Genomic DNA, 24,004 nt, shown 5'->3' with positions numbered 1-24,004 from the left:
GAACTCTGGCCACACAGGTTGCCATTTATGTCTAATCCTTTTTTTTAGCCAGTGAATATTGTAGTCCCACAATAATATAGACATTTCTTAGGCTTGTTCTTTCCTGCAACTTGGAAGACAAAATCATGTGAGATAGTTTTTTCTATCTTCTCTTATCATTATCAGTCATTAATTTCTTCATCCACAAGCTACACTATATATAGGAAACAATAGGCCGGTAAGGCAGCATCACATCTTTCATTCATTATTCACAACGTCTTCGGTCAAGAATAAACCATATTCAAGATCCTTTCTCATCATCAAACAACCTTTTGAAAAATGGCCATTCGTATGCCTCGGATCGTTCAAGCAAAACAAATCTTAAGACGGTCATTCTCTAATGGAAGAAGCACGCCAACATCAATGAACATCCCATCAGGCTATTTTGCGGTTTATGTTGGAGAGCTAGAAAAGAAGCGGTTTGTGGTTCCTGTTTCACTATTGAGTCAACCTTCATTCCAAAAATTACTGGACCAGTCAGAGGAAGAGTTTGGGTATAACCATCCAATGGGTGGCCTCACGATTCCATGCAGTGAAGACATATTCACTGATCTTGCTACTCGTTTAGGCGCCTTATGAGTTAGATATATCGTTCTGTGCTGATTGATAGCCATTATGTAAATCACTAACCATTAGGCCTTCAAGTATTACTTGTAAACAGAAACCCTTGTCCCATTTGTGAGGAACTCCCAACAGAAACTACTGATATATAAATTAAAAAGCTTATGCTTTTCATACATTTTTGACATATAATTAAGCTTATTCTTTTATATTGTTGTCCTATTTGTGTTAAACTTTTTTATATAAGTGATTTCTGGACCAGGCCAGAAACGGGTCAACGAGCCTAACCAAATAAACACGTTATTTTTGGTTATTTTCTTATTGGTATGTTGATTTACCAACCCAACAAAACATTATCGCGTCTATATGTACAACTGTAAATACACAAAATAAGAATGAAGGGAAATGCTATACTGGGCCAAATATTGTTTCCTTTATCAACACAATTCCCTGGTTTTAGCTCTACAGAATTGTGTCAAAAGTAGGTAACCAGAATTCAAACATAAGATTATGGATTATTTACTAGGTGTAAGGACACTAATTAATTAATGTTCTACTATACTAATAAAAACTGTGACCACAAACATCAAAGAAACACCATGCGACCGTGGTACTCTTCTTCCCTACTTTTATTGTGTTAGAAATTTGGCCTTACATCAACACATCATCCTTTTTATTTTATTTTTTTTTTTTTTTTTGTTAATGGCTTCAAAATGCATCCAACTATACACAAATTTCTATAGTATATATTCAGTTATATAATCGTGTTCATTATATATGTATATTAACATTTACATTTTTAGTATTAATTATACCACTACAAATTATGTTGCATTTTTTCACACTTTTAGTTAGTGTGAATAAATTAAAAATTTTGTCACGTTTTTATGTGTGTAAAATTATAAAGAACAAAAAGTGTGTAGAAATTTCTCCACGCTAAAAAGTGAGTAGAATTAAAAGTTCACACTTTTTAGTATGAAGAAATTTTACACACTTTTAGTTCTATATATTTTTACACACTCAAAAGTGTGGCAAAATTTTGAATTTATTCATGCTAACTAAAAGTGTGAACAAATAATACATTTTTTTAGTGTCACGTCCGACCAATAAAAGTTTTGCAAATTGACCGTCCAAATAAATGTCATATATAGAACCTAAAATGCGAAAAGTTTGAAGGTTAAATACTTACCATAGTCATACGATTATAGTTGGATAAATACGACAGACATATCCCTGTATAATTAGATAGATATGATCTTTAAGACATTAAGCTATTTTTCTTTTGCTGGTGAAGATTGTAGTCCTCGCTAATATCAATCATAATATGGTTGTGATATCAAAGGGTAGTCTATAATTCAACATAAAACAACACCATGTGATGATGGTACTTTTCTTTCCCTACATACTAATTTATGGTGTTAGAAGTGTGGCCATATAGATTGCCATCTATATATGTCCAATCAATTTATTTTGGCCAGTGAATTAAGATTGTAGTTCACAATAATAACTACATCTTTTTAAGCTTGTGGGCTGTGGCGTTAAAACATTATTGGCCTCATAAAATATGACAACACCATGTGACAACTTTTGTGAGTTTAGATTATAGTCTATGATAATATCCAACAACTTTATTGTTGTAGTGAATAAACTTGCTCTTTCTTTTGCAAGTTGGAAAGCAAAACCATGTGAGATTGCTTTTTCTATATCTGTTTTAATTTCTCCTTTGTATCTACTTTTCAATAGAGCAGTAGACCTATATATAAAGCATACAAGAAGTAAGACAACATCACAAATTCATATTATCCTTTGCCACATATTTTCTAAGAAAAACCTGTCTGAAATTCTTCTTGAGATCCTTTTCCTACATCAACCTTTAGAAGAATGGCCATCCGTAGACCTCGGATTGTAGAAGCAAAACAAATTTTCAAACGATCGTTATCAAATGGAAGAAGTACATCAACAAATTCAATGGACATACCAAAAGGCTATTTTGCAGTTTATGTTGGAGATCAAGAGATGAAGAGATTTGTGGTTCCTGTCTCATTGTTGAGACAACCATCATTCGAAGAATTACTACACAGTTCGGGTATAACCATCCAATGGGTGGCCTCACAATTCCATGTAGTGAGGATTTATTCGTTGATCTTGCTTCTAGTTTAGGCGTATTATGACTTAGATATTACGGAGTATATTTTTTATTAGCGGCCATTTGTACATAACACTAGCCCCGCTTGTATGATGTTTGAAGTAGTAATATATTACTTTAACGAAGAATAAACTCTCCATCGATCTTTTAACAAAAAAATGGAGAGGAAGAACCTGCCAAATTAAGAACTTCCAATATTCATTACCATGCATCAACAAGATGTAGAAATCTCAAAATACGCAGCAATCTAGAATATGAGTATGTCGGACTTATTACTACATTAACAAGCTAAACGCGAGCATTTCTTTTGAAATGTTTAGAGCATTATGAAGTCCGTGCATGAAGCTGTTTATTGTTACAAAAACCGATGGATCATTATGTCCGTTTTCACGCTTACAAGTGCAGAGATGTTCCAAAGATTATACACATGATGACATGAAATTTCTTACACGTCTCAATCTATTTCTAGTGTCAACTTTGCAACATATAGTAGTGTATGCTTACAATTAAAAAATTTAATATCATCACATATCAATCCATAACTTTTGGGATGATTGATCAAATATACGCAAACTTATAGCAATTTGTATATATTATTGCAAACTGAATTGAATTGACTTTACTATTTAACACGCGCGCGCAACTGATCGACCGCCCTCTGACTTTTATTCATTAAGTTGTAATCTCAGAGTATACCCTCTACATACATGCCTTATTAAAGGGAAGCTTGTATAAACATGTAGGTCATATAATTTCATATGCAATTCCATGTAACTTTGAAAAGTGTAATCAGCTTTACAACAAAAATATTACGTTGTGTTATGTTCACCTCAAATATTTGTGCATTGACATTTGTACAGTATATCATTATCTTTTAAAAACTAATGATATTTTTCACACTAGAGACAGTGTCGGCTTAAGATTTATGGAGAACTTAAGCGAGATAAATTTTTGAGGCCTAGTTCATTAGCATATAAATTAATGTAAACAAAAAGCAAAAAAAAAAAAAAAAAAAAAAAAAAAAAAAAAAAAAAAAAAAAAAAGGAAAAACGATAGCTACACTTATGTTATTGAACTAGTAATAAAAAGATAAAAAAGTTGATGCAAAAACCACTAAGAGTGTACAACAATGTTAATTATATAATGATACTTTGTCCAAAGTTAAAACATTAAGTCTAGTATACAAAATATTTAGGTTTTAGATTTTTTTTGGCCTAAAGCAACCGCCTACTCGCATAATACTGTTGATCAGCCACCTATGACTACGTATACAAACTTTGGCCTACATCTGAAATCAAAACTCGTTAATCTTGAATATTGGATGATCCATTGAAAAACAACTAGACAAGACCATTTATTTTAGCTTGGATTTTCTGTTTGATAGGAGGCATGGCCACATTTAAACCTAAGTTTAAATACATCTCGGCATACGTTATAAGACAAGACCATCTATTTTAGTTTGGATTTTCTGTTTGATAACAAGCATAGCCACATTGACAATTGAGTATCTGGGACCATAGTGTTGCTACCTAGTTATGAATTATATGTGATCTTTGATTTTATGGTTCTTGTCATGTAACAGCGTATCTTCTTGCAAATTTGAAGTCCCTATATAGCTACCACATGATGTTGTATTTTATGTTCACCATTTGCCAATTAAATTACTTATTGCTACATATATTGTGATTTCATACTTATAAGACATGTCCAGCTAATTTAGCTAGGATTTTTGGTTTGTTAGGAAGCATAGTCACATTTAAAATTAAGTTTCTGGGGCCATTGTGTTTGTTAATTTCTTTAAAGTTGATTGTTATCCATACAAACAATCCTTAATGTTGGAAGAGATAGAACCATATGAAATTATTTTTTCCATCATATGTCACCATCTTATATCTATACCCCTCATATAATTTTTCCTATATAAACCTTTCAATATGCATAACATAACTACAAATTCCTCAAAAATCATCTTTATCATACTACCAAGAAAATACTTCCAATCTTTTTTATTCTTTCGCCAACCATTAGAAGTGGAAATATGGGCATCCGTATGCCTCGGGCCACTCAAGCAAAACAAATTTTGAGACGATCATTTTCAAATGGAAGCAAAAAATCATCATCTCTAGACATTCCAAAAGGCTATTTTGCCGTTTATGTTGGGGAACAAGAAAAGAAGCGATTTGTGGTTCCTATATCATTATTAGGCCAACCTCTGTTTCAAGAGCTACTTCAACAGGCTGAGGAAGAATTTGGGTTTGATCATCCAATGGGTGGCCTCACGATTCCTTGTAGCGAAGACCTATTTCATGACGTTGCTTCTTGTTTGGGCGCATTATAAGCTTTACGGAGCAAATTTTGAGATTATAGTTTCCTAAAAAACTAACCACTAGGACCATTTATAGTTGTAAATATAGATATAGATACTTATCCAAGATGTATAAAGTATATGAATTCGTTAGTAATTATTTCGAGTTCATGACTGTACTTTATGTAATTAGTTTGAATAGAGATTAATGAAAAACTTCTTAGTATTACAAACATGAAAATCTGAATGATAATTCTAGCAATGAAAAAGGAATGCATCATCTAGTCTTTTGGTGATTGATTAGTCTAGTTTCTCATTTTGATTGATCATGTTTTCACAATTATTTATTCGAAGTGGCCATAATAGTTAGAAACAAAGCCCAAGACCCGCAGCTTATGGACTTCTTTCACAGTGTTGAAGATTAATAGGATCATCGACAGATTAACACATTCGTAACTATATAAATTTGTAATACCCTGCATATGCATGTTAGCCTTACATGGAAAACTCATGTAACTTTACCGCCTTACATGGAAAACTCAAAAAAGACCACTCTTTTTGAGTCGACTCTATTTTCGACTCCAAATCTTTCCCTAGCCACCACTAAGATTATATGTAGCGAAATTTGAACCCAATTAAGTTCTTTGGTAAAGATCACAAGATGTTTAACGTCTATTTGTGATTTGGACCAAAATTGTTAACGGGGAAAACTTTTTTGGACCAAAAGCATAATTTATCAAACCAGGGATGAAACCTATAATTATGTGATCAGGGATGAAAATATATGAAGACACTCCCATATGATCTTGTATGATTTTGGCTTCTCAATGCATATGCAGGGTATATTACAAATGATAAAGCTGTCAAATGATAAATATTACTCTATATATTAATTGGAAGATTACATTTCTCTTGACTTCTGCAGTTATAATAACTTTATCTTACAGAAACTTGTGAACGATAAATATGTGAAAGAAGACCATAAGCTGCGAGTCCTGTGTTTTTTATGAAAGAAATTGGTTTTAATAATCATGAAGGATTAATTAGATGCATTCATTTTTCATAAATCGTTGAGATTCTCCTGTCGGTAATGCTAATAAGTTTTTCATTAGTATCTATTCAAACTAATTAATTAAATTACAATGAACTCGAAATAGTTCTTAACTAATTCACATATTTCATACATCAGTGACAAGTATCTGTATGACTATCTATATTTACAGCTATAATCAACGGTCCTAGGTTAGCTGTTTAGAAAACTACCATCTCAAAGTTTGCTTCGTAAAGCTTATAATGCGCCCAAAGAAGAAGCAACATCATGGAATACGTCTTCACTACATGGAATTGTGAGGCCACCCATTGGATGATCGAACCCAAATTCTTCCTCAGCCTGTTGCAGTAGCTCTTGAAACATAGGTTGGCCTAACAATGATATAGGAACCACAAATCGCTTCTTTTCTTGTTCCCCAACATAAACGGCAAGAAAGCCTTTTGGAATGTCTACAAATGTTGATTTTCTGCTTCCGTTTGAGAAAGATCGTCTCAAAATATGTTTTGCTTGAGTGGCCCGAGGCATGCGGATGGCCATCTTTTCACTTCTAATGGTTGAAACAAAAATATTGAAGAGTACTGTCTTGGTGAAGGATGTTGTAGATGATTTGTGATGAATTTGTAATTGTGTTATGCATATTGAATGGTTTATATAGAAAGAATTATATAAGGGGCATTAGATGAAAGATGGTGACATATATGTTGGAAAAAAACAGGTTCACATGGTTCTATCTTCCAACATGAATGATTATTTCATTTGTATGGATCATAATCAACTTTAAATTAAGAAATTAACAAACACAATGGTCCCAGGAACTTAATTGTAAATGTGGCTATGCTTCCTATCCAAAGATCCCAGCTGATCGAAATAGCTGGACATGTCTTATACATATAAAATCACACATATGCAGCAAAGCTTAACTAAATGGCGAATGGTGAACACAAGAATATATGCAAAGATTGTGAGGTAGTGTATTCAAATTTGCAAGAAGATAATGTGTCACGCACTTGAATAGAACCATAAAATAAAAGACTACATTAAATATAGCTAATTAATTCATAACTAGGCAGCAAAACTATGATCCCAGACACTTTCTTGTAATCGAGCATGGTACATGCGCAATGCGGCAATGCGGCGGCGGTGGTGGGGAAGACGGTCAAGTAGTGTCGGTGATGGTACTATTGGTGGCGGTGGCGGTGTCAAGTGGTGTAGATTGGTCTAATTGTGATAGTAAAATTTTTAGAAGATAAGGGTTTGAAGTGTTAATTACTAAATTAAAGGTTTATAGTGTAAATTATAAATCATTAAAGGCAACACATAAAAAGTCAAGAATAATTCTGGTAATTCAAAGGTAAAATTACCTACATTAAAAAGAGGTCATTTTTTTTATAAGAGGGTAAAGATAAAGATAAAGATGTGGCTATGCTCCCTATCAAACTGGAAAATCCAAGCAAAAATAGATGGTCTTGTCTTATATAGGACCATGCTAATCCATATTAGTTTTATTTAAACTTAAGTTTGGATGTAGCTATGCTTCCTATTAAATATACGAGAGTAAGTATCCGCGCGTTGCGGCGGTGAGATAGTGGGATGATAGGTCATAAAATGTGATAGCCAAAGGCCTTAACCGTACGGGTTCCGCTCTTGGATTTAAAAACTCGTTGAAAGTATATCGAATGACATCTCCAATGAAAGAGCATGAAATTTTAAGAACACCCATATAATTTTTATAATTTATCGATGTATGGTTTGTGAGATAAAAGATTTTAAATGAATTGGAGTAAATAATTTATGGAAGAGAGAGAAAAAAGATGATTGGTTGAGTTTTGAGAAGAGAAAAATGATATTTGGTAATATAGAATTGATAGAAGGGGCATTTTGGGGAAGTAAATGTTGAAACTTAAAATTTTAGATATGGGGAATCTGCTTTATAATATAGTACAGATAATCCAACTTAAATTAGATAGGCTTATGTTATTATGTATCATCCAATATACAAGATTAACGAGTTTTGATTTCAGATTTTGGCCAAAGTTTGTATTTGTAGTGGGACAAATATCATTAGTAGTTAAAAAACATAATATATAAATGTCAATGCAAAGATATTTGAAGCTAACAATCTAACATAGCTGATTACACATTTCAAAATTACTTGGAATTACGTATTAAATTACATGAGGTATATATGTATACCACTTTCCCTCTATGCCATGTATATGCAGGGTATTATGGATGTAATTCTGTGATGGTATTAATTTTTAAATCTAAGATTGCACTTTAAAGAAAAAGGGTTTATCTCCCCTAAACCACTTTGGATCCCTTCAATTCATCCCATACCGTACGGGTTATGATTCTGATAAAATACCTTCACTAAATATGTACCTACATCATTTGGACATCCCTAAGGATCAAACCCTGCGTCTCTTGACTTCACATATGATCCTAAGCTGCATTGGTAACAGATATCACTCTATCTAATCATGGATTGGTGATTACACTTCTTTTAACTTCTCCATTTAGTATATGTTGGAAATTTGACAAATAGAAACAGATGACCACTTATCAAGTTGTTCACACTTGAGAAAGTGTAAGAATATTTGCATTTATAAGCATGAAGGCAAGTGTAGGTGACAAGAACTTTCAGGTGAATAATCTTTGAACATCTCTGAGCGCACTTGTATGCGTGAAAATAAGATATGGAACTCGTCAACAAAGGACATATAATGATTGGTCGATTCGTAATAATGAATCGAAAAGAAAACAAAGATTTCATTAATAGCATTAAGTGTGTTAAAAATTTAACAAAGGTGTTTGCAGATTATGTGGTTAAGGATTAAAGAAGTTTGAGATATTTCCATACTTACTTCTTGTGTTCTTTATATACATGGCCTTGTGACATTGTATAGAAAGGGCAACCTCGCATGGTTTTGCTTTCCAAGCTGCAAGAAATAACAAAGTCATAGAAACGTACAAGATTATTCACCACAACAATAAAGATGTGGACATTATCATAGACTATAATCTGAACTCACAAATGTTGTCACATGGTGTTGTTTTATTGTTTGACGCCAATGATTCTAATCACCGGGACCATAATGTTGGTACTATTATTACGACCTAGTTATGAATTTATTTGTCATGTCGTCGTTGATTTTATATCTTATCGTAAATGTAAAGATATTACCTCATGATCGATCTTGTATTCTTGCAATCGATCCATATAGAAAATAGTAACAGAGGTTTTTTAATGGACTAAAAACATTATATAATCTCCTATTTAAGGTGATCGTAAGTTGGAGATTAGGCAATATCGTCACGATTTCACCATTGCCAATTAGTGATCAACACTTGTAAGACATGTCCGGCTCTGGGATTTTTGGGTGGTCAGGAAGCATAGTCACATTTACAATTAAGCTCTTGGGACCATTGTGTTTGTTAATTTCTGTAAAGTTGATTAATTATAATCCATACAAATAATCTTTCATGTTGGAAGATAGAACCATGTGAAAATGTTTTTTCCAATCATGTATATATGTCACCATCTTTCATCTAATTGCCCTTATATAATTCTTTCTATATAGACCTTTTAATAATATGCATACAAATTCCTTAAAAATCATCTACAACAATATCTTTCACCAAGAAAATAATCCTAGATAATTTTGGTCCTTCCTCAACCATTAAGAAGCGGAAAAAGATGGCAATCCGTCTGCCTCGGGCTACTCAAGCAAAACAAATTTTGAGACGATCATTCTCAAATGGAAGTACAAAATCAACATTTGTAGACATTCCAAAAGGCTTTCTTGCCCTTTATGTTGGGGAACAAGAACAGAAGCGATTTGTGGTTCCTATATCTTTATTAGAGCAGCCTATGTTTCAAGAGCTACTTCAACAGGCTGAGGAAGAATTTGGGTTCGATCATTCAATGGGTGGCCTCACAATTCCATGTAGTGAAGACCTATTTCATGATGTTGCTTCTACTTTGGGTGCATTATAAATTTTACGCAACAAATTTTGACATCACAATTTTCTGAACAACTAACCATTAGGACCGTTTATAGTTGTAAATGTATATAGATTCATATAGATACTTGTCCCAGATGTATGAAATATGAATTACCTTGGAACTATTTCGATTTCACTGTATTTTATTTAATTTAAATAGCTATTATATGAATGAAAACTTAGCATTACCAGCTGGACAATCTCAAAGATAATTCTAACAATGGTGATTTATACACCACATACTTCTAAAAATATACCACCAAATATGCATTAAGGTATGATATAATATAATAATAGGAACCATATTTTGTGATTAATAACGAATGCATCTAGGAACGGAAAAGATAGAGAGAAAACAAAAAAACAATAAAAAAGGAAAACACTAGTATTGATACTCTGTTTGATAAGAAGCATAGCCACGTTACATGCAAGTATCTAGGACTATAGTATTGATAATGATAATAATTTAAGCAAATATGTCGTCTTTAATTTACATGTAAGTATCTAGAACCATACTCACCATATATATAGTATTGATCGATAATGATAATAACTTTAAGCCAACACGTCTTCTTTAATTTTAGAAAAAGGTTAAATACAATCTGCATAAAAAATTTATAATCTTTATATCAAAAGTCTACCTTTAATATTTTGATAAATATACAACTTACATCTCTTATGGCTTTGTTAACAAAACCCTGATTATTTTCTTGCAAATTTTAAAGGCACTTCCTCATGGTATTGTATACTGTCATGGTTTCACCCTTTGCCATTTAGTTACTTTTTGTTACATATGTATGATTTAAATTGTCAACGAAACTATATATGCAGCACTAGACAAATATATTCTCGCGATGCAACGGTATGGTGGTGTCGGCGACAGGTGGTGGCGGTAGCGATGGTGGTGGTACCCGCGGTGGCAGTGACCGTGTGGTTATTAATATAAAATGAATTGATGTAAAAGGGGTAGTTTAGTTATTTGATTGTTGAAGGATGTATGTTGTTTATAGATAGAGATATTTAAATCAATGAATAAAAAAAATGGGCAATTTGGGTTTATAAAGTTCTTTTTTGAGAAATTTGAAGAGAGTATATGCTTTATAAGGTAGTTTAGACTTAGTCACTTAGATACGATAGACAAACCGAATCAGGTTTCTATGTTGGGGAGAACTATTATCTACAACTCTACAATGAAATACAGCGATTGTAACTATTTTATTGTTGTTGAAATTTGTTATTTCGGGTTTATAGATTTGAGATTGTTTTGCCAAAAGAGTTATTATGATGAAATAGTATTTGGAACATTAAAAACAGAGTAGCCCAGAATCATTCTCAACAAGTCCGTAAAGAGTGATCCCATTTTTTTTTCTTAGGTTCGGGGATTTTTTTAAAAAAAATATGAAATTCTTAAACATATATGGAGAAGTTTACATGAACCTTCGCATTAGAATATTAGATTCAAGCTGAAGTTAATACATACACGAAATATGTAATTAAGCATCATGTAATTAAAACATATATTCCTATTCGGCCTCTTAAGGTGAGGGGAGCGTCTCGCCACCCCTTCCCTCCCCTCCCCGATTTTGCTTCTCCTCCCCTCTCCTCCCCTCCCCTCCCCTCCCCTAATGCTAGGAATGCATCACCACCCCTCCCCTTCTCACCCTTTTCTATTTTATTTATAAACATATATAAAATAAGAAATAAAGAAAGAAGAAAGAAGAGGAAAAAAAAGACAAAAAAAAAAAAAACAAGGGAATCGGCATCATAGTCCCCAAATCCCTCCCCACCCTTTAGATGCCTGATGCGGGGAATGGTGTTCAAATAGGTACCTATCCGGTACTTATTCCCTCCTCGGGGCACTCCGTGCACCCTTAAACATAAATTCCTGACTTTGCCAGTAGTGATATTTAGATTAATCCATGCGGTTCCTCAAAACAGTAGTCACGTTCAGGAGTCCAGAATGTTATTTATTCAGATTGCATAAAAATTAGGGTAATTCGTGATCCCAATATAGAGCCAACTGCGGTTGAGAGAGATTTCTACATGAAACAAAATATGAATATGGTCGCGGTACTCTAATAAGTGGTTTCATAATTCCATGTAATGTGGCTTACTTGATTGGACATGCAGGTCTAATGAACTGTCAAATTCATATGTACTGAATACAAAAAGAAACTGCATGCAAATAAGCCTTGCTGAATATTCACATGTGAGAAAAACGCCCACTATTATGTTCAAAAGCTGCAAAGATGGGAACTATGGCTTTCTCCAGGGTTCCTGTATAAGAAGCAAATTACAATAACTGTTGCTACCGAATTATAAAACTTACGGCAAGTACTGTGAGCACATAAGCCACACATACACTGCACAAGCTCTATATCTATTAACAGGATCCCAAAGTTAAGTCTAACCCAAAAATTGCTATACAGAAAGTAACTATCCTGTAAACTGCACTAATCAAAACTCCAGCATATCCAGTCGATGCAGAAAGTTGTTATTCTAATGGTCAGAAGATCGTGAAGAATCTCCCATTCCTGCTCCGTGATATGACCCACCATCTTTGTGGAACGACTCTTGATTATTATTATAATTCCTTCTATTGCCACGGAAGCCAGGACCTCCTCTATTCCACCGTTCCCCAGAGAAACCCCCTCTATGACCATTACCACCCCAGTTCCCATGATTTCGGGAACCCCAATTCTGGTTGTTGGACTTGTTCCCCGATGGTGATGGTGATGGAGAGGGTGATAGTGGTGGTGGTGCTCCTTGATTTCCGGCTGGCGGAACCCAACCCAAGTTGTGTCCAGGTCCTTGGCTTGGAAATAGAGCACCTGGGTTCCCAGGTCCAACCCACCCACTGTTCATACTAGCAGGACCTTGATTGACAGCTGGTGCAGCCCAAGCAGCATTGGGAGCTACTTGAGTTCCAGGGGGGACAACCCAGCCAGGGTTCCCATTTCCGGGAACTACTGGCCCTTGAATTGGGGTAGCAACCCAGGCTTGATTTGGAGGAACCCCTTGAACTGGAGGCTGAGGAACCCAACCTGCTTGCACATTCCCTGGGACTGGACCAATGCTCCCAGCTTGCATAACCCAAGTTGGATCGACATTCCCAGTTACTTGTGGACCTGGAACCATGGGCCCCCAATTTATTGGAGTTCCGGAGTTAGGAGCAATCCATCCCATGTGTGGAGTTGGAATCATTGCACCCCAACTTGCATTCCCTTGTGGGGGTTGCGTTGGTTGTGGTGGCTGCTGCTGCTGCATACTAGGTTGATTAACAGGAAAAGGATATTGTCCCCAATGTTCTTGGGGTACTGTCATAAAGTTTCCAACAGGATTTTGCACCATGTTTGGAACACCGGTCCATTGGTTATATACCTGTTGTAGTCCAGCATTATTCATAGACTGGTTTGGCGGCAAAATCATTGAAGGTGCATTGCTCCAGCCCTGAGAAATTTGACCACTTAAAGTCTGAACCATTTGAGGAGGCATATTGGTGCCGGGTGGGGCAACCTGCTGAACTAATTGGGAAGATTGGACAGAACTTAGAATACCCTGGTCAATGGTTTGTGGTGCAACTGCAACCGAGACAGGAGTGATAGAATTATGAGGTTGGAATGTGGAAACACCAACAGATCCTGGCTCATTGTTTCCAAATTTAACCAAAGATGAGACAGAAGAACCAACCAAAAGGGAACTATTTGGTGTTGGTGATTGCATAGCTTCATTTTCGCTAGGGTATGAACCAGGTCCTGCCTGTGAGCCAGCTTGTCCCCCAGTCCAAACAGTGGTGGCTATAGTTGGTGTAGGTGAAGGAAGCTTAGCAATATCATCTGACAACTTTAGGTTTGGTTTCTCAATAGTATCCCTATTTCTCAGCTGTGATTGACCATGACTACGGTCATGATTCAGTATGTGTCCATCTTGACTTGTTCGCAGGTCAAAAAGTGGAAACTTACCATCCAATGCATCACTTAAAAGAATACCATCATCTTCCTTGTCACTTTTTCGCCATATTTTCAAACCAGCAGGGAAGTATCCATTTTTACTCCACTTGCGCAGCTGCACCATGGTAAATGGTCCTTGAATTTTTTCAGAGGGATCCTTGTAATGCCACATTTTCTCTGTTTCATTCACTTTGGGAGCAGATTCTGGTGCAGCTGGAGTTCCTCTTGGGGAAGGTACACTTGGCTTCTCTAATATGATTGGTTGTTGCACAAATATCTCCCTTCCTTGATCCTGTGAATTATCCGTATGCATCTCAAAAAATGAAGTAGTTGCATCTTCCGCCTTGTTTGAAAGATTTCTATTTGACAAGCTTCTGCTAAACTCATAACTTTTGGCTGAACTGCTGGGGTTACCACTCCAAGATTCTTTAGAATTGTAATCTCCTCTTGGAGAAAACTGATCTCTTCCTCTTTTGTTTAATCTAAAACTGTCAGATCTCCTGTGTACTTCTGCAGAATAAAAAATCAGGAAACCAACTTCTAAAAAAAGTATAAAATTTAAAAATAAAAAAAAAAAATTTAAAAAATCCATTTGGGTCAATTCAGGTAGAAAGCAAAACTCGATTGAGTCACAAGGATACAACAAACCTCCCAAAATATTTTCATTCAAAGATTTAGATTCTTTTGATAATACTGTTTTCATGATCACAATCACAATCAACACATTAAGATTTATATAAATTATAAATGGACAAACAAGTGTTTATGGGTCAGCCTAACCCAACCCAGAGACCTATTTTGACCTGCCACCAAATCCACCTATCTTACCACCTCTACTTCTATCTAATAAAAGACAAGAAAACGAATGAAAACAATATACAAAGAATTAGAACTTTTCTAGGGAACAAGAATATACCTTGCTTCTTATCATCCAAATCAGTGTCATCATCAGACTCATGTTCAGGATCCATAGTAGGATCATCATGTATTAGTGGAATTTCTTCTAGCCTACGGGCTCGCTCCTCAGGCATCTTCAGCAGGTTTAGTTTGTCTACACATTCTCTGAGCGTAATGAAGGTTAAGGATCACTAGTACTTAAATCAACAATAAAGGATAAACCAAAGTGAAAAGAAATTTCAAGCCATCTAACTTTGATTCAGGCAGAATATGTAGCATATATACTATTCTATCAAAACTAGGAGTTGAAGTTTGAGTAGCTTATCATACTATCAAAAAACATCTTTACTCTTACGATATCATTTTAACATGAGCGACCATATCATACAATAGAAAAAGTAATTCTGAACTTAAAATCAAAAATTGCCCTGAGAAGTGATATACACTTCAGAAACAAAGGATATTCTTTTTTACGCCCTAAATCACTTGCTCGATCTCGAAGATGACTAAGTCGCAGAACCTCGGTTTCAAACCACTGCAGGATCAACAAAGAAAAAAAGTAGGCTGTTATACACAGATTGTACACCTGTAAAGCATGATCTTTAGATATTTGGTCGAAATGGTTTAAACAAAATACACTGAGGGTCAACTTGTCAAAAAATTAAAACAGTATTACTATCATAAGTTAATCCATAGCATTTATAATAGTATCCATTTATCAAAAAAAAAAAAAAATTACAGGTTATAACTATCTTATAATCATTATATAGCAAGCCCACATGGCCACTTCCTATCTCATTTCAATTTCCATTTCACCCCTAACCACTTCAAAAATAGGATCATAAAACACAATGTACAAACATCATTTGACCAAAAGGGCCTTCGTTCTCAACCTCTATCGTCTTAAACAATGAAACGTACGACATATACAGCTTATATTCCTCCAAAATTGACCAAAAGGGAATTTGTTTTCAATCTCGCATATCTTAAACATTGGAAAGTAGGACATATACAACTTATATTCCTCTCGTTAGAAATGCATGCATATTAAAAAAGCCAAAACCAAAGCCTTCGCATAAGCTGGTGATATTAATTATATGTTTAATTCCAAATTTAATATAGCCTTCTCATAAGTTGGTGATAATAATAATATATGTTTAAATCCAAATTCAATATTAGCTTTCTAATAAAATTTAGCATTTATTTATTGATTATAATAAATGGACCTATTACCCCATGCTTGATAAAATACCAACTAAATCTGCTGCCCTTTTGTTTGTTACAACATTGTATATTACAGAATAAAATCCCGCCTGTCTTGCTGCCTCTATAAAACAGTTGCAGAGAGCAGATATAAAAGCAGTTCAAATCCACACATAAATTGGTAATAAGAAGCAGAAATAAGAAGGGAAGTCAAGATACCATGGGAGAACCTTACATAACAGTTAAAAACTATAAGGCATTAGAAAAAAAAAAGGGGGGGGGTAAATCGGAGAGAATCCCTTGAGCCCCGTACCGCATTGGTACCAACATGCACAGGCCACACATCACATGTTCCAGTTAGACACCTCCACACAATACCCCACACTAGAGCAAATACCAAAATATTTCTCAATCATGCTTGCAAGCACCACTTAAAGAACATCACATGGTGGGGTCTAGGCTTTGTAGGTGGTGGTCGGCCACTTGAGCTAACTCAAGAAGTTTATACAAGGCCAGAATGAATACTTACACCAAAAGAGAATATGAAGAAAGAGCAACTTTTGAAGGAACCAAATATCATCATGTTTAAACTGGTACCAATATCTTGTGAATGTTATATCTCATGAAATAGAAAAAGACAAGAAATCATCGGTAAGCAGCTCCCTTCCAATAACATTAGTCATGTGAGCCTAGAGGTACTGAGGTAGTCAACAACAATATACATGATGACGCAGTCAAACTTATAGCAATGCATTCACGGTGCAGTACTTGGTGTCACTACAAAAGTTAATGCATCTTTTGAGGAAACGAGATAACTAAAGCAATTTACAGCCGCAATTTACAGCCAAACACCAATCACATTGAATTGGTCAACTGCAATAAAAATGCTAACACTTTTTTGAACATCCTAAAGTAGACACATGAATAATCTTGTAATGGCTTTTTGGCACGGAGGCCCTGCTGGCTTATTCCCATACTATATAAACTTCATATTCTACTGGCTAAGGAGATGCTTGCAGGGGCGATGTTACCATAGATATATAAAATTATTAAATATGTGAAAGTTGTTATAGTGGATAAATTAGTATTCACTTATTGATTTTGAGCGCTTGATGAAACCGTCAATGGTATGGGCAGCCCCCACTGACCGAACTTGAATGCTTATTCTCTTGGACTAATACAATTGTATGCCTACCTATGGGTAAGTCGTTTATGTGGGACCACCAAAAGCCATAATTCAGTGCTACTCATGTATCTCAGTATTATAAGCCAAAACTGTCAGGTAGTTGGCAACATTTAATTTGCCTTACCACACGCACGAATTCATGAACACGACAAGCCAACTGTATAGAATTAGAACTTACATCATTCACTCTTGCTGCCTGAAGTTCCATGGCTTTGTCCAAAACATCTCCCTACAAGCGACATTAGTTATAACAGAATGAGTTATGAGTCTGTTATTTCATTTAGCTCATCTGTAAGAAATACTGGTGTAGAACATACCACAGTCGGTCTGTTTATAAACCCAAACTTTATACTTTGCCTCAGGCGCTTACATTCATCCTATCATAGCAAAAATACATGTTTACAAATTCATCTCAGCATAACACAACCATAAGAGCAAAAAAAACAGAAGCAGAAGCAATTAAATTAAACGATACTGGCCAAGATTTTGAGTAAGATAGTTTAACAGCTACTGAATTAAATCTTGCTTTTAAAAGGCGCTAAGTGCACAAAAGCGATAGGGTCCATTTCTGCAGCGCTAAGCGAGAAAGCGGCGAGATTTTCGTACACGAGGCGCACGGTTTAAATATAAGTTTATTTATTATTTGTATGTAAAATATACTACAAAACTAATACTTTTACATCTAAAAATTAGGATAACTGAAAGATATATATATATAATTTAACTTATAAACAATTCTTATATACAACATAAAAAGCTTTATGTACAATTTAAAGAAGCTTAGGGCGCACTTAGTTCGAGAAAACGGTAAACACCCCCTGTTTTCCATTTTCATTTTCCAAGAAAACATGGAAAACAGAAAAAGTGTTCAAATCTTAGTTTTCCAAAAAGACAGAAAACATTGTTTTCCACTAATCTATGGGAAACTTGAAAACACTTTTTTATTGTTTTCCACTTTTCATTTTCCATTTTCTAAATTTAAAAAACCTCATATTATATTAATTATCCCCCTACGCCCCCATCCCTGCCCCCTGTCACCCTTTGCCCCCGCCCCTGTCAGCCCCCACCCCCACTTCACCTCCGACCTCCCACTTAACCAAGTATATTAGAATATCTTTTTTAATATGAAAAATGGAAATAGCATTTTCTAGTTTTGAACACGTTTTCAAAATTTTCATTTGTTTTTTAGAGAAGGGAAACTCCTTCCACTTTCTGAAAAAAATTAAAAATGGAAAACTAGAAAACATTTTCCACAACTAAACGTGCCCTTAACCTTCATGCTATACTGAAGGAAGGAAAAAAAAAAAGCAAGGAACGCTTTTGTACCAAAAGCGAGCGCTTTTGGTCTTGGTGATTCAGAGAAAATCGCTTAAAGCGTGCGCTTCATGTACAGGGACCACTTATTGTCACCTAAGGCGAAAAGGATTGCTTTTATTGCCGCCTAGCGCTTAATCGTGCTTTAAGCACGACCTTTTAAAGCAAGAATTAAATAGTGACACTGTGTCAACATATATCATGTGATGCTTCTGAACAGATCAAGATGGAAAAATAGAAACTGATAATATAGGGAAATTATTGTAAGCATGTTACGGCTTTTCATTGCTTTTATCATTACCAATTATTGCAGTTAGGAAGTTGTCATTTTTCCATGACTATGGGAAGAAAGAGCAGGTATAACAGCAAACAGAATAAGAAATATAGGATTCACCAACAGTATAGATTCAATCACCTCCATGAACTCTTGATTGGAAATGCTATCGATGGATATAATCTCAGTTTTGTCAAGATTTAAAATTTCAAGCATGATGCATGTCGTCCTTTTGCCAAGCGTATATTGGGTTGCTTCACTAGTACCTGACACAAAGTCATTGAAAAAACTTACTACAATAATCTCCCTTATCAAGATTACAATGGCTACCAAAAAAGGGAACTTTTTAGAGTTACAACCTCTGTAGATTAAAAATTAAGAGCTGGAACCAGGTCATAGACCAGAAGGGAGATCATAACAAGATACCTTTAACTTGCACCAGTCTATATATATCCTGCTTCTGATTAGCTCCAGAGATTCTTATTCTAACAAAAGTACCAACAACCTTTTCATGAAATGTTTCCATATCATCAAGCAAGTCCTCCACCAACTTCCGCCGCAGGTAAATCATGCTTATGTTGTGCATATCAATTGCAGCATAATCATCACGATTGGACTGTGGTCCTCGTCTGTCAACTTTCTTTCGCCCTTTACGTTTCCTGTCTTTGTCATCAGCCGGGCTAACTTCAGTATCAACAACAGTCTCTTGAAGGTCATCTATCTGAGAATCGCCTTCCATAAAAAAGTGAGATTCTAGAAGCTTTAACATTTCAATATGTGCCACACGTTGTTTACCAAAAAGCTTTATGAGTCTTTTATCACAAATGACAAAACCCTTACAACTAGGATCACGAAGTTTGTTTCTTTTAATGTACTCAAGCAAAAGATCCTGGACTTCAGACTTAGTTATAGCAGAGTTGTCACCACTTCTCATGTGCATCACGAATTCCAGAAGTTCTTTTGATACCAACTCGGCATTCTCAGGCACCAAGCCTTCAGTATTTAAGTCATCTACCTTAGCAGCAGATTTTTGCTTCTTTGCATTTCTTTTGCTCTTTCTTGCTTTTGGGGTCTCAGGAAGATTCTCTGGACCCGAACCATTGTCATCTTTAACATCAGATTGTGCGATCAAAGATTCTTGTTTTCCAGGTCCCTTCCAAGGATTCTTAGCTTGGGCAAGTTCATCAAAAGACAAATTATTCTTTGCTTTCGTTTCTAGCCAATAGTCCTTGAAAAGATGCTCCCAGCTATTTTTGTCGTCAAAGTTTACATCTCCCTACAAAATTGGGACAGATCACACATGAAACCAATAAGACAGAAGCAGAAATAAAAAATAAAAAAAAAAAACAAAAAGAAAACAGGGAACGGTATGCTCCCCTAGCAATCACAAACCCAATAAAGCTTGCACGTGCTTTTGTACTCAGATAGTTGGAAAAAAAATTAACAAAAGAAATTGAGCATATACTCTCCATAACAAGTTCAAGAAACCATAAAGCTTGATACACAGCAGGAAAGTAATGATACTAAGATGTAAAGGTCAAACAATTATAACATCCACATATTACAACATTATTTGGAAGACAAAAACATGACATACGCATACTTCTTTTCTATATGGTTCAAATTCTTTAACTGGAAACCTTGCCTCATTATTAATCACATAAAAACTCATTATACAAGAAAATAGAAGTTATATAAACTCCTAAAAAACCTGCAAATAACTCTATTGAAAATTAAATAAGCTGCACGCATCAACGGCAGACTATGTATATGTTTTAGCAGATCCGGTGCCAAAGCTATTTCATGGGAAGAAATGATAGAGACCAGTCAGCCACCACAACTCTATGGCATCAAAGATCTTCCTTTATCTAATAATCATAAATTGATGAATGCTAGCATTTGTTAGAATCATGCATACCTGATCATCCGGTTTTTCTATTTTCATGACAGTTGTCATGCATGCCTCGCACAAGCCTTTCTTCTCTTTCTCCCTTACACATAACAAACCATGGGTTTTAATGCAAGCTTTGCACAAAGAAAATGTGCAAGTATAGCACATGTACTCCGCTTTTTTCTCACACATACTACACAGATGCCAACCTGAAATCCAAGGTAAAGACAATTAGCTTGTTAATCATTACTTAAGTACAACTATGTTCCACAAAGTAAATGAGGCAACTCCAGCAATGGTAAACTACCAAAGCAAAAATATAAGGTGATATGCAGTTCTGAGAAAGCTAGCAAATTCAGATCCACACATAGAAATTAATCCATTACTTTATATTTATTTAGTATCGTTATTCATTGCTTCGATGTCTACATATTTGCAATATTTAGCATCATTATTCATTACTTGGACTTCAAACCACGGCACAGATATCAAATAAATCATTAAGTCATACAACATGTAAGATTTAGCATAGGAAAACCACTGACCACAGTTCCAACGACCCTTAGATTTGAAGAAGGCATCATCTCGGTTAACACAAGCAGGATGGTAAGCTTTAGGACAGTTCCTGCAGAAATAAACAAATAAATTTTGATCAAGAGGGGAAAATCAATTAAATGAAATCCGTAAGTTGTGGAAACATGAAACAATGATGAATTACCTTCGGTCACACAACACAAGGTCTCCGCCATCAAAGCAAATGAAGCAAACATCTTCTTCAATGGTCTTCCTAGGTGTAGCAGGAGACTTTGAGGCTGGTTTTGAAACCTTCCCTCCTCTTTTCCGTTTTCCCTGGCTACCGCCACCTTTCTTGGATGACGACTCTGGCGATTCAGTTTCTGATTCAATCAAAGCAGCTTCTTCTTCTTCTTCTTCTTCTTCCTCTTCTTCTTGGCCTTTATCTTCGTCACTATCTATTAAATTTGCTTCATTTTCATCCTCCATTTCAGTATCAGTCAATTTATCTAACTTTGTTTCTGCTTCATCCGTCAATTTGTCAGTCTCCGTTTCAGTATCATCTAACGTTTTCTCCATGTCTTGTTTCTCATCGTTTGCCATCAATTCATCGTCTTTCTGTTCTTCTTCTTCCTTAACCGCTCGGTTTTCTTCTGTTATCATTGTTTCATCAATTGTCATCATTGCATTCTCTTCCTTAACCACACATTTTTCTTCTGCTATCATCGTTACATCATTTACCATCACTGCATCCTCTTCCTTACCCACTCCTTTTTCTCCCATTATTTCATCATTTGCCATCACTGCATCCTCCTCCTCACCCACTCGGTTTTCTTCTGTTACCATTGTTTCACTTTCATCTCCTCTTTGTTCCTTAACATCGTCGTTTTCTACAAGTTCTGCAGTTTCAGTTTTATCCAAGGTTTTTTCCACATTTTGTGCCTCTGTTTCGTCCTCGTCCTTACCCACTCCTTTTCCTTCAGTTGCCATTGCTTCACTTCCGTCTCCTCCCTGTTCCTTAACATCATCTTTTTCTACAATTTCTGCAGTTCTTAATTCACTCTCTCGTGCCTCGGTTTCTTTCTCCTCATCATCTGCGTCCGCTTCAGTTATCAGTGTTTCGTCTCCTTGTTTCTCGACTTCCACACCATCATTACACGTGTCATCACCACCAACAATTTCATCTACATTTTCATTCTCAATACCACCACATTCAACCACCGTCGCCACGTCATCAGCAATACCTTTCTCCATCGAATCAGTGTTTTCTTGTTGAATGTTTGTTTCAGGCATCACTTGTGCATTCTTATCAGATTCATTATCTATACTAGTAATAGTGATATCATCTGTTCTTGTTGTTTCCGGTGACTCGCCGTCATCAATGACAGGCAGCTGGTGGTTTCCGGAGGTGGTTTCTTCTTCATTTTCCATAACTAGAATATCCTTGTTCTTCTTCTAAAACCCTAACCCTAATTTCCCTTTCTAATTTTCCTCTTCTATTCTATTTTATACACATACAAAAAACATAATTAACGTCATGTGACTTGCTTTGTGTGTCATTGCGGTTTAGAAACCAAGATAACTAATCATTCACCTACAAAACCAGTCCCTCAACTATTTCTTCCTTTACATCTAGATTGAAAAAATGCTTTTCGGGAAAATGTCGTTTTCAATTTTTTAAGTATTGAACTCGTAAAAAAAAAAAATCAAGAATAAATCTGGACCACACATTCTTTCTCTCTTTCTTTCTCTTCAATTAAATATGGAAATTCATCCAAATCATTCAAAATGTTTTATCTCGCACACCGTAAATCGTTAGACGAAACAAAAAGTATGGGTAGTCTTAAAACTTCGTCCTCTTTCATTAGAGATCTAATTCGATATATTTTTGACGACTTTTTAATTTTTGTTTTCTATTGGTACTTACACATAACTTACACATGTGTAGGTTGAACTTACACATGTGTAGGTTCAACAAAAGTTATGACTCGGAACGGGCTTCGCTCTTAAGGATATTCATAAACCAAAGCTAGTGGGGTGATAGGTCATAGAGTGTGATAGGTCATAGGCTAATAGGTCATAGAGGGTGATAGGTCATAGGGGTGACCGGTGATGGGTGATCTACCTAACGGGTTCCGCCCTTAGCCATTATAGCTCCGCCATGGACTGACGGGCTCCGCCCTTGGCCACCATGGCTCCGCCATGGATTGACGGGCTCCGACCTTAACCTTCATTATTGTGTACATATGTTTATTTACTAATTTACATGTGAAAACAATGATCCTACACATGTATAGGTACACAAATACAAGAGGAAAAAAAACGAAAATTAAAAAGTCGTCAAAAGTATATCGAATTGTGTAACACCCCAAGTTTTTCTAAAGATAAATAAATTAACCTTTTTTGGAGTTTTGACATTAAAATAAGTTCCTAATATTTTATTTTTGAATTGAGGGTTAATTTAGTTGGAACTTTAGCGGATAGCGGGTAAAAATACCCACCAAAATTGAAAGAGGCGTGGCATACCCATATTTTGCCAGCCAAACCCCTTTTGTGACTCACAGTTCCACCTACTAGTCTTTCATCCTTCTTCTTCCATTTTCATCATTGTTCTTCCAATCAAAGCAATTTTCTTCATAAATTCAAGAATCATTCAACCATAATAATAA

The 24,004-nt window shown here is 35.4% G+C and overlaps 5 protein-coding genes and 1 pseudogene across 5 annotated transcripts; 4 read left to right on the top strand and 2 right to left on the bottom strand.

Annotated features, from left to right (window-relative positions):
• The first annotated feature begins 213 nt into the window (after positions 1-213).
• On the top strand, positions 214-809 carry LOC122583541 (auxin-responsive protein SAUR21-like). Its single transcript, XM_043755937.1, has one exon. The coding sequence runs from the start codon at positions 319-321 to the stop codon at positions 616-618; it is 300 nt and encodes a 99-aa protein (XP_043611872.1). The 5' UTR covers positions 214-318; the 3' UTR covers positions 619-809.
• A 1,464-nt stretch (positions 810-2,273) lies between these two features.
• LOC122583550 lies at positions 2,274-2,874 on the top strand (annotated as a pseudogene).
• Positions 2,875-4,684: 1,810 nt separating this feature from the next.
• LOC122606052 (auxin-induced protein 15A-like) lies at positions 4,685-5,284 on the top strand. Its single transcript, XM_043779021.1, has one exon. The coding sequence runs from the start codon at positions 4,785-4,787 to the stop codon at positions 5,082-5,084; it is 300 nt and encodes a 99-aa protein (XP_043634956.1). The 5' UTR covers positions 4,685-4,784; the 3' UTR covers positions 5,085-5,284.
• Positions 5,285-6,135: 851 nt separating this feature from the next.
• LOC122606064 (auxin-induced protein 15A-like) lies at positions 6,136-6,736 on the bottom strand. The gene has a single exon (XM_043779029.1). The coding sequence runs from the start codon at positions 6,637-6,639 to the stop codon at positions 6,340-6,342; it is 300 nt and encodes a 99-aa protein (XP_043634964.1). The 5' UTR covers positions 6,640-6,736; the 3' UTR covers positions 6,136-6,339.
• A 2,948-nt stretch (positions 6,737-9,684) lies between these two features.
• Positions 9,685-10,298, top strand: LOC122606074 (auxin-induced protein 15A-like). Its single transcript, XM_043779036.1, has one exon. The coding sequence runs from the start codon at positions 9,800-9,802 to the stop codon at positions 10,097-10,099; it is 300 nt and encodes a 99-aa protein (XP_043634971.1). The 5' UTR covers positions 9,685-9,799; the 3' UTR covers positions 10,100-10,298.
• A 1,985-nt stretch (positions 10,299-12,283) lies between these two features.
• On the bottom strand, positions 12,284-22,866 carry LOC122604355 (zinc finger CCCH domain-containing protein 19-like). The gene is made up of 10 exons (XM_043777248.1): positions 21,541-22,866; positions 21,368-21,447; positions 20,850-21,031; positions 19,358-20,207; positions 19,073-19,197; positions 17,661-17,720; positions 17,522-17,572; positions 15,419-15,489; positions 14,974-15,125; positions 12,284-14,567 (listed from the first exon to the last, which is right to left on the bottom strand). The coding sequence occupies exons 1-10, from the start codon at positions 22,764-22,766 to the stop codon at positions 12,607-12,609; spliced, it is 4,758 nt and encodes a 1,585-aa protein (XP_043633183.1). The 5' UTR covers positions 22,767-22,866; the 3' UTR covers positions 12,284-12,606.
• Positions 22,867-24,004: the final 1,138 nt, after the last annotated feature.

The sequence above is a fragment of the Erigeron canadensis genome, chromosome 1 (assembly GCF_010389155.1).
Source record: "Erigeron canadensis isolate Cc75 chromosome 1, C_canadensis_v1, whole genome shotgun sequence".
In the NCBI taxonomy this organism is placed as follows: Eukaryota; Viridiplantae; Streptophyta; class Magnoliopsida; order Asterales; family Asteraceae; genus Erigeron; species Erigeron canadensis.
This window is presented reverse-complemented; position numbering and strand designations above follow the sequence as displayed.

Bases quoted from the DNA above. Each gene is read 5' to 3' on its own strand.
- LOC122583541 (XM_043755937.1), top strand. From the start codon at position 319: ATGGCCATTCGTATGCCTCGGATCGTTCAAGCAAAACAAATCTTAAGA.
- LOC122604355 (XM_043777248.1), bottom strand. From the start codon at position 22,766: ATGGAAAATGAAGAAGAAACCACCTCCGGAAACCACCAGCTGCCTGTC. The intron at 19,198-19,357 runs GTATCTTGTTAT...ACTTTGTGTCAG, and splicing joins TAGACTGGTGCAAGTTAAAG to GTACTAGTGAAGCAACCCAA. The intron at 15,490-17,521 runs GTAAGTTCTAAT...TTGATCCTGCAG, and splicing joins AGGCAGCAAGAGTGAATGAT to TGGTTTGAAACCGAGGTTCT.
- LOC122606074 (XM_043779036.1), top strand. From the start codon at position 9,800: ATGGCAATCCGTCTGCCTCGGGCTACTCAAGCAAAACAAATTTTGAGA.
- LOC122606052 (XM_043779021.1), top strand. From the start codon at position 4,785: ATGGGCATCCGTATGCCTCGGGCCACTCAAGCAAAACAAATTTTGAGA.
- LOC122606064 (XM_043779029.1), bottom strand. From the start codon at position 6,639: ATGGCCATCCGCATGCCTCGGGCCACTCAAGCAAAACATATTTTGAGA.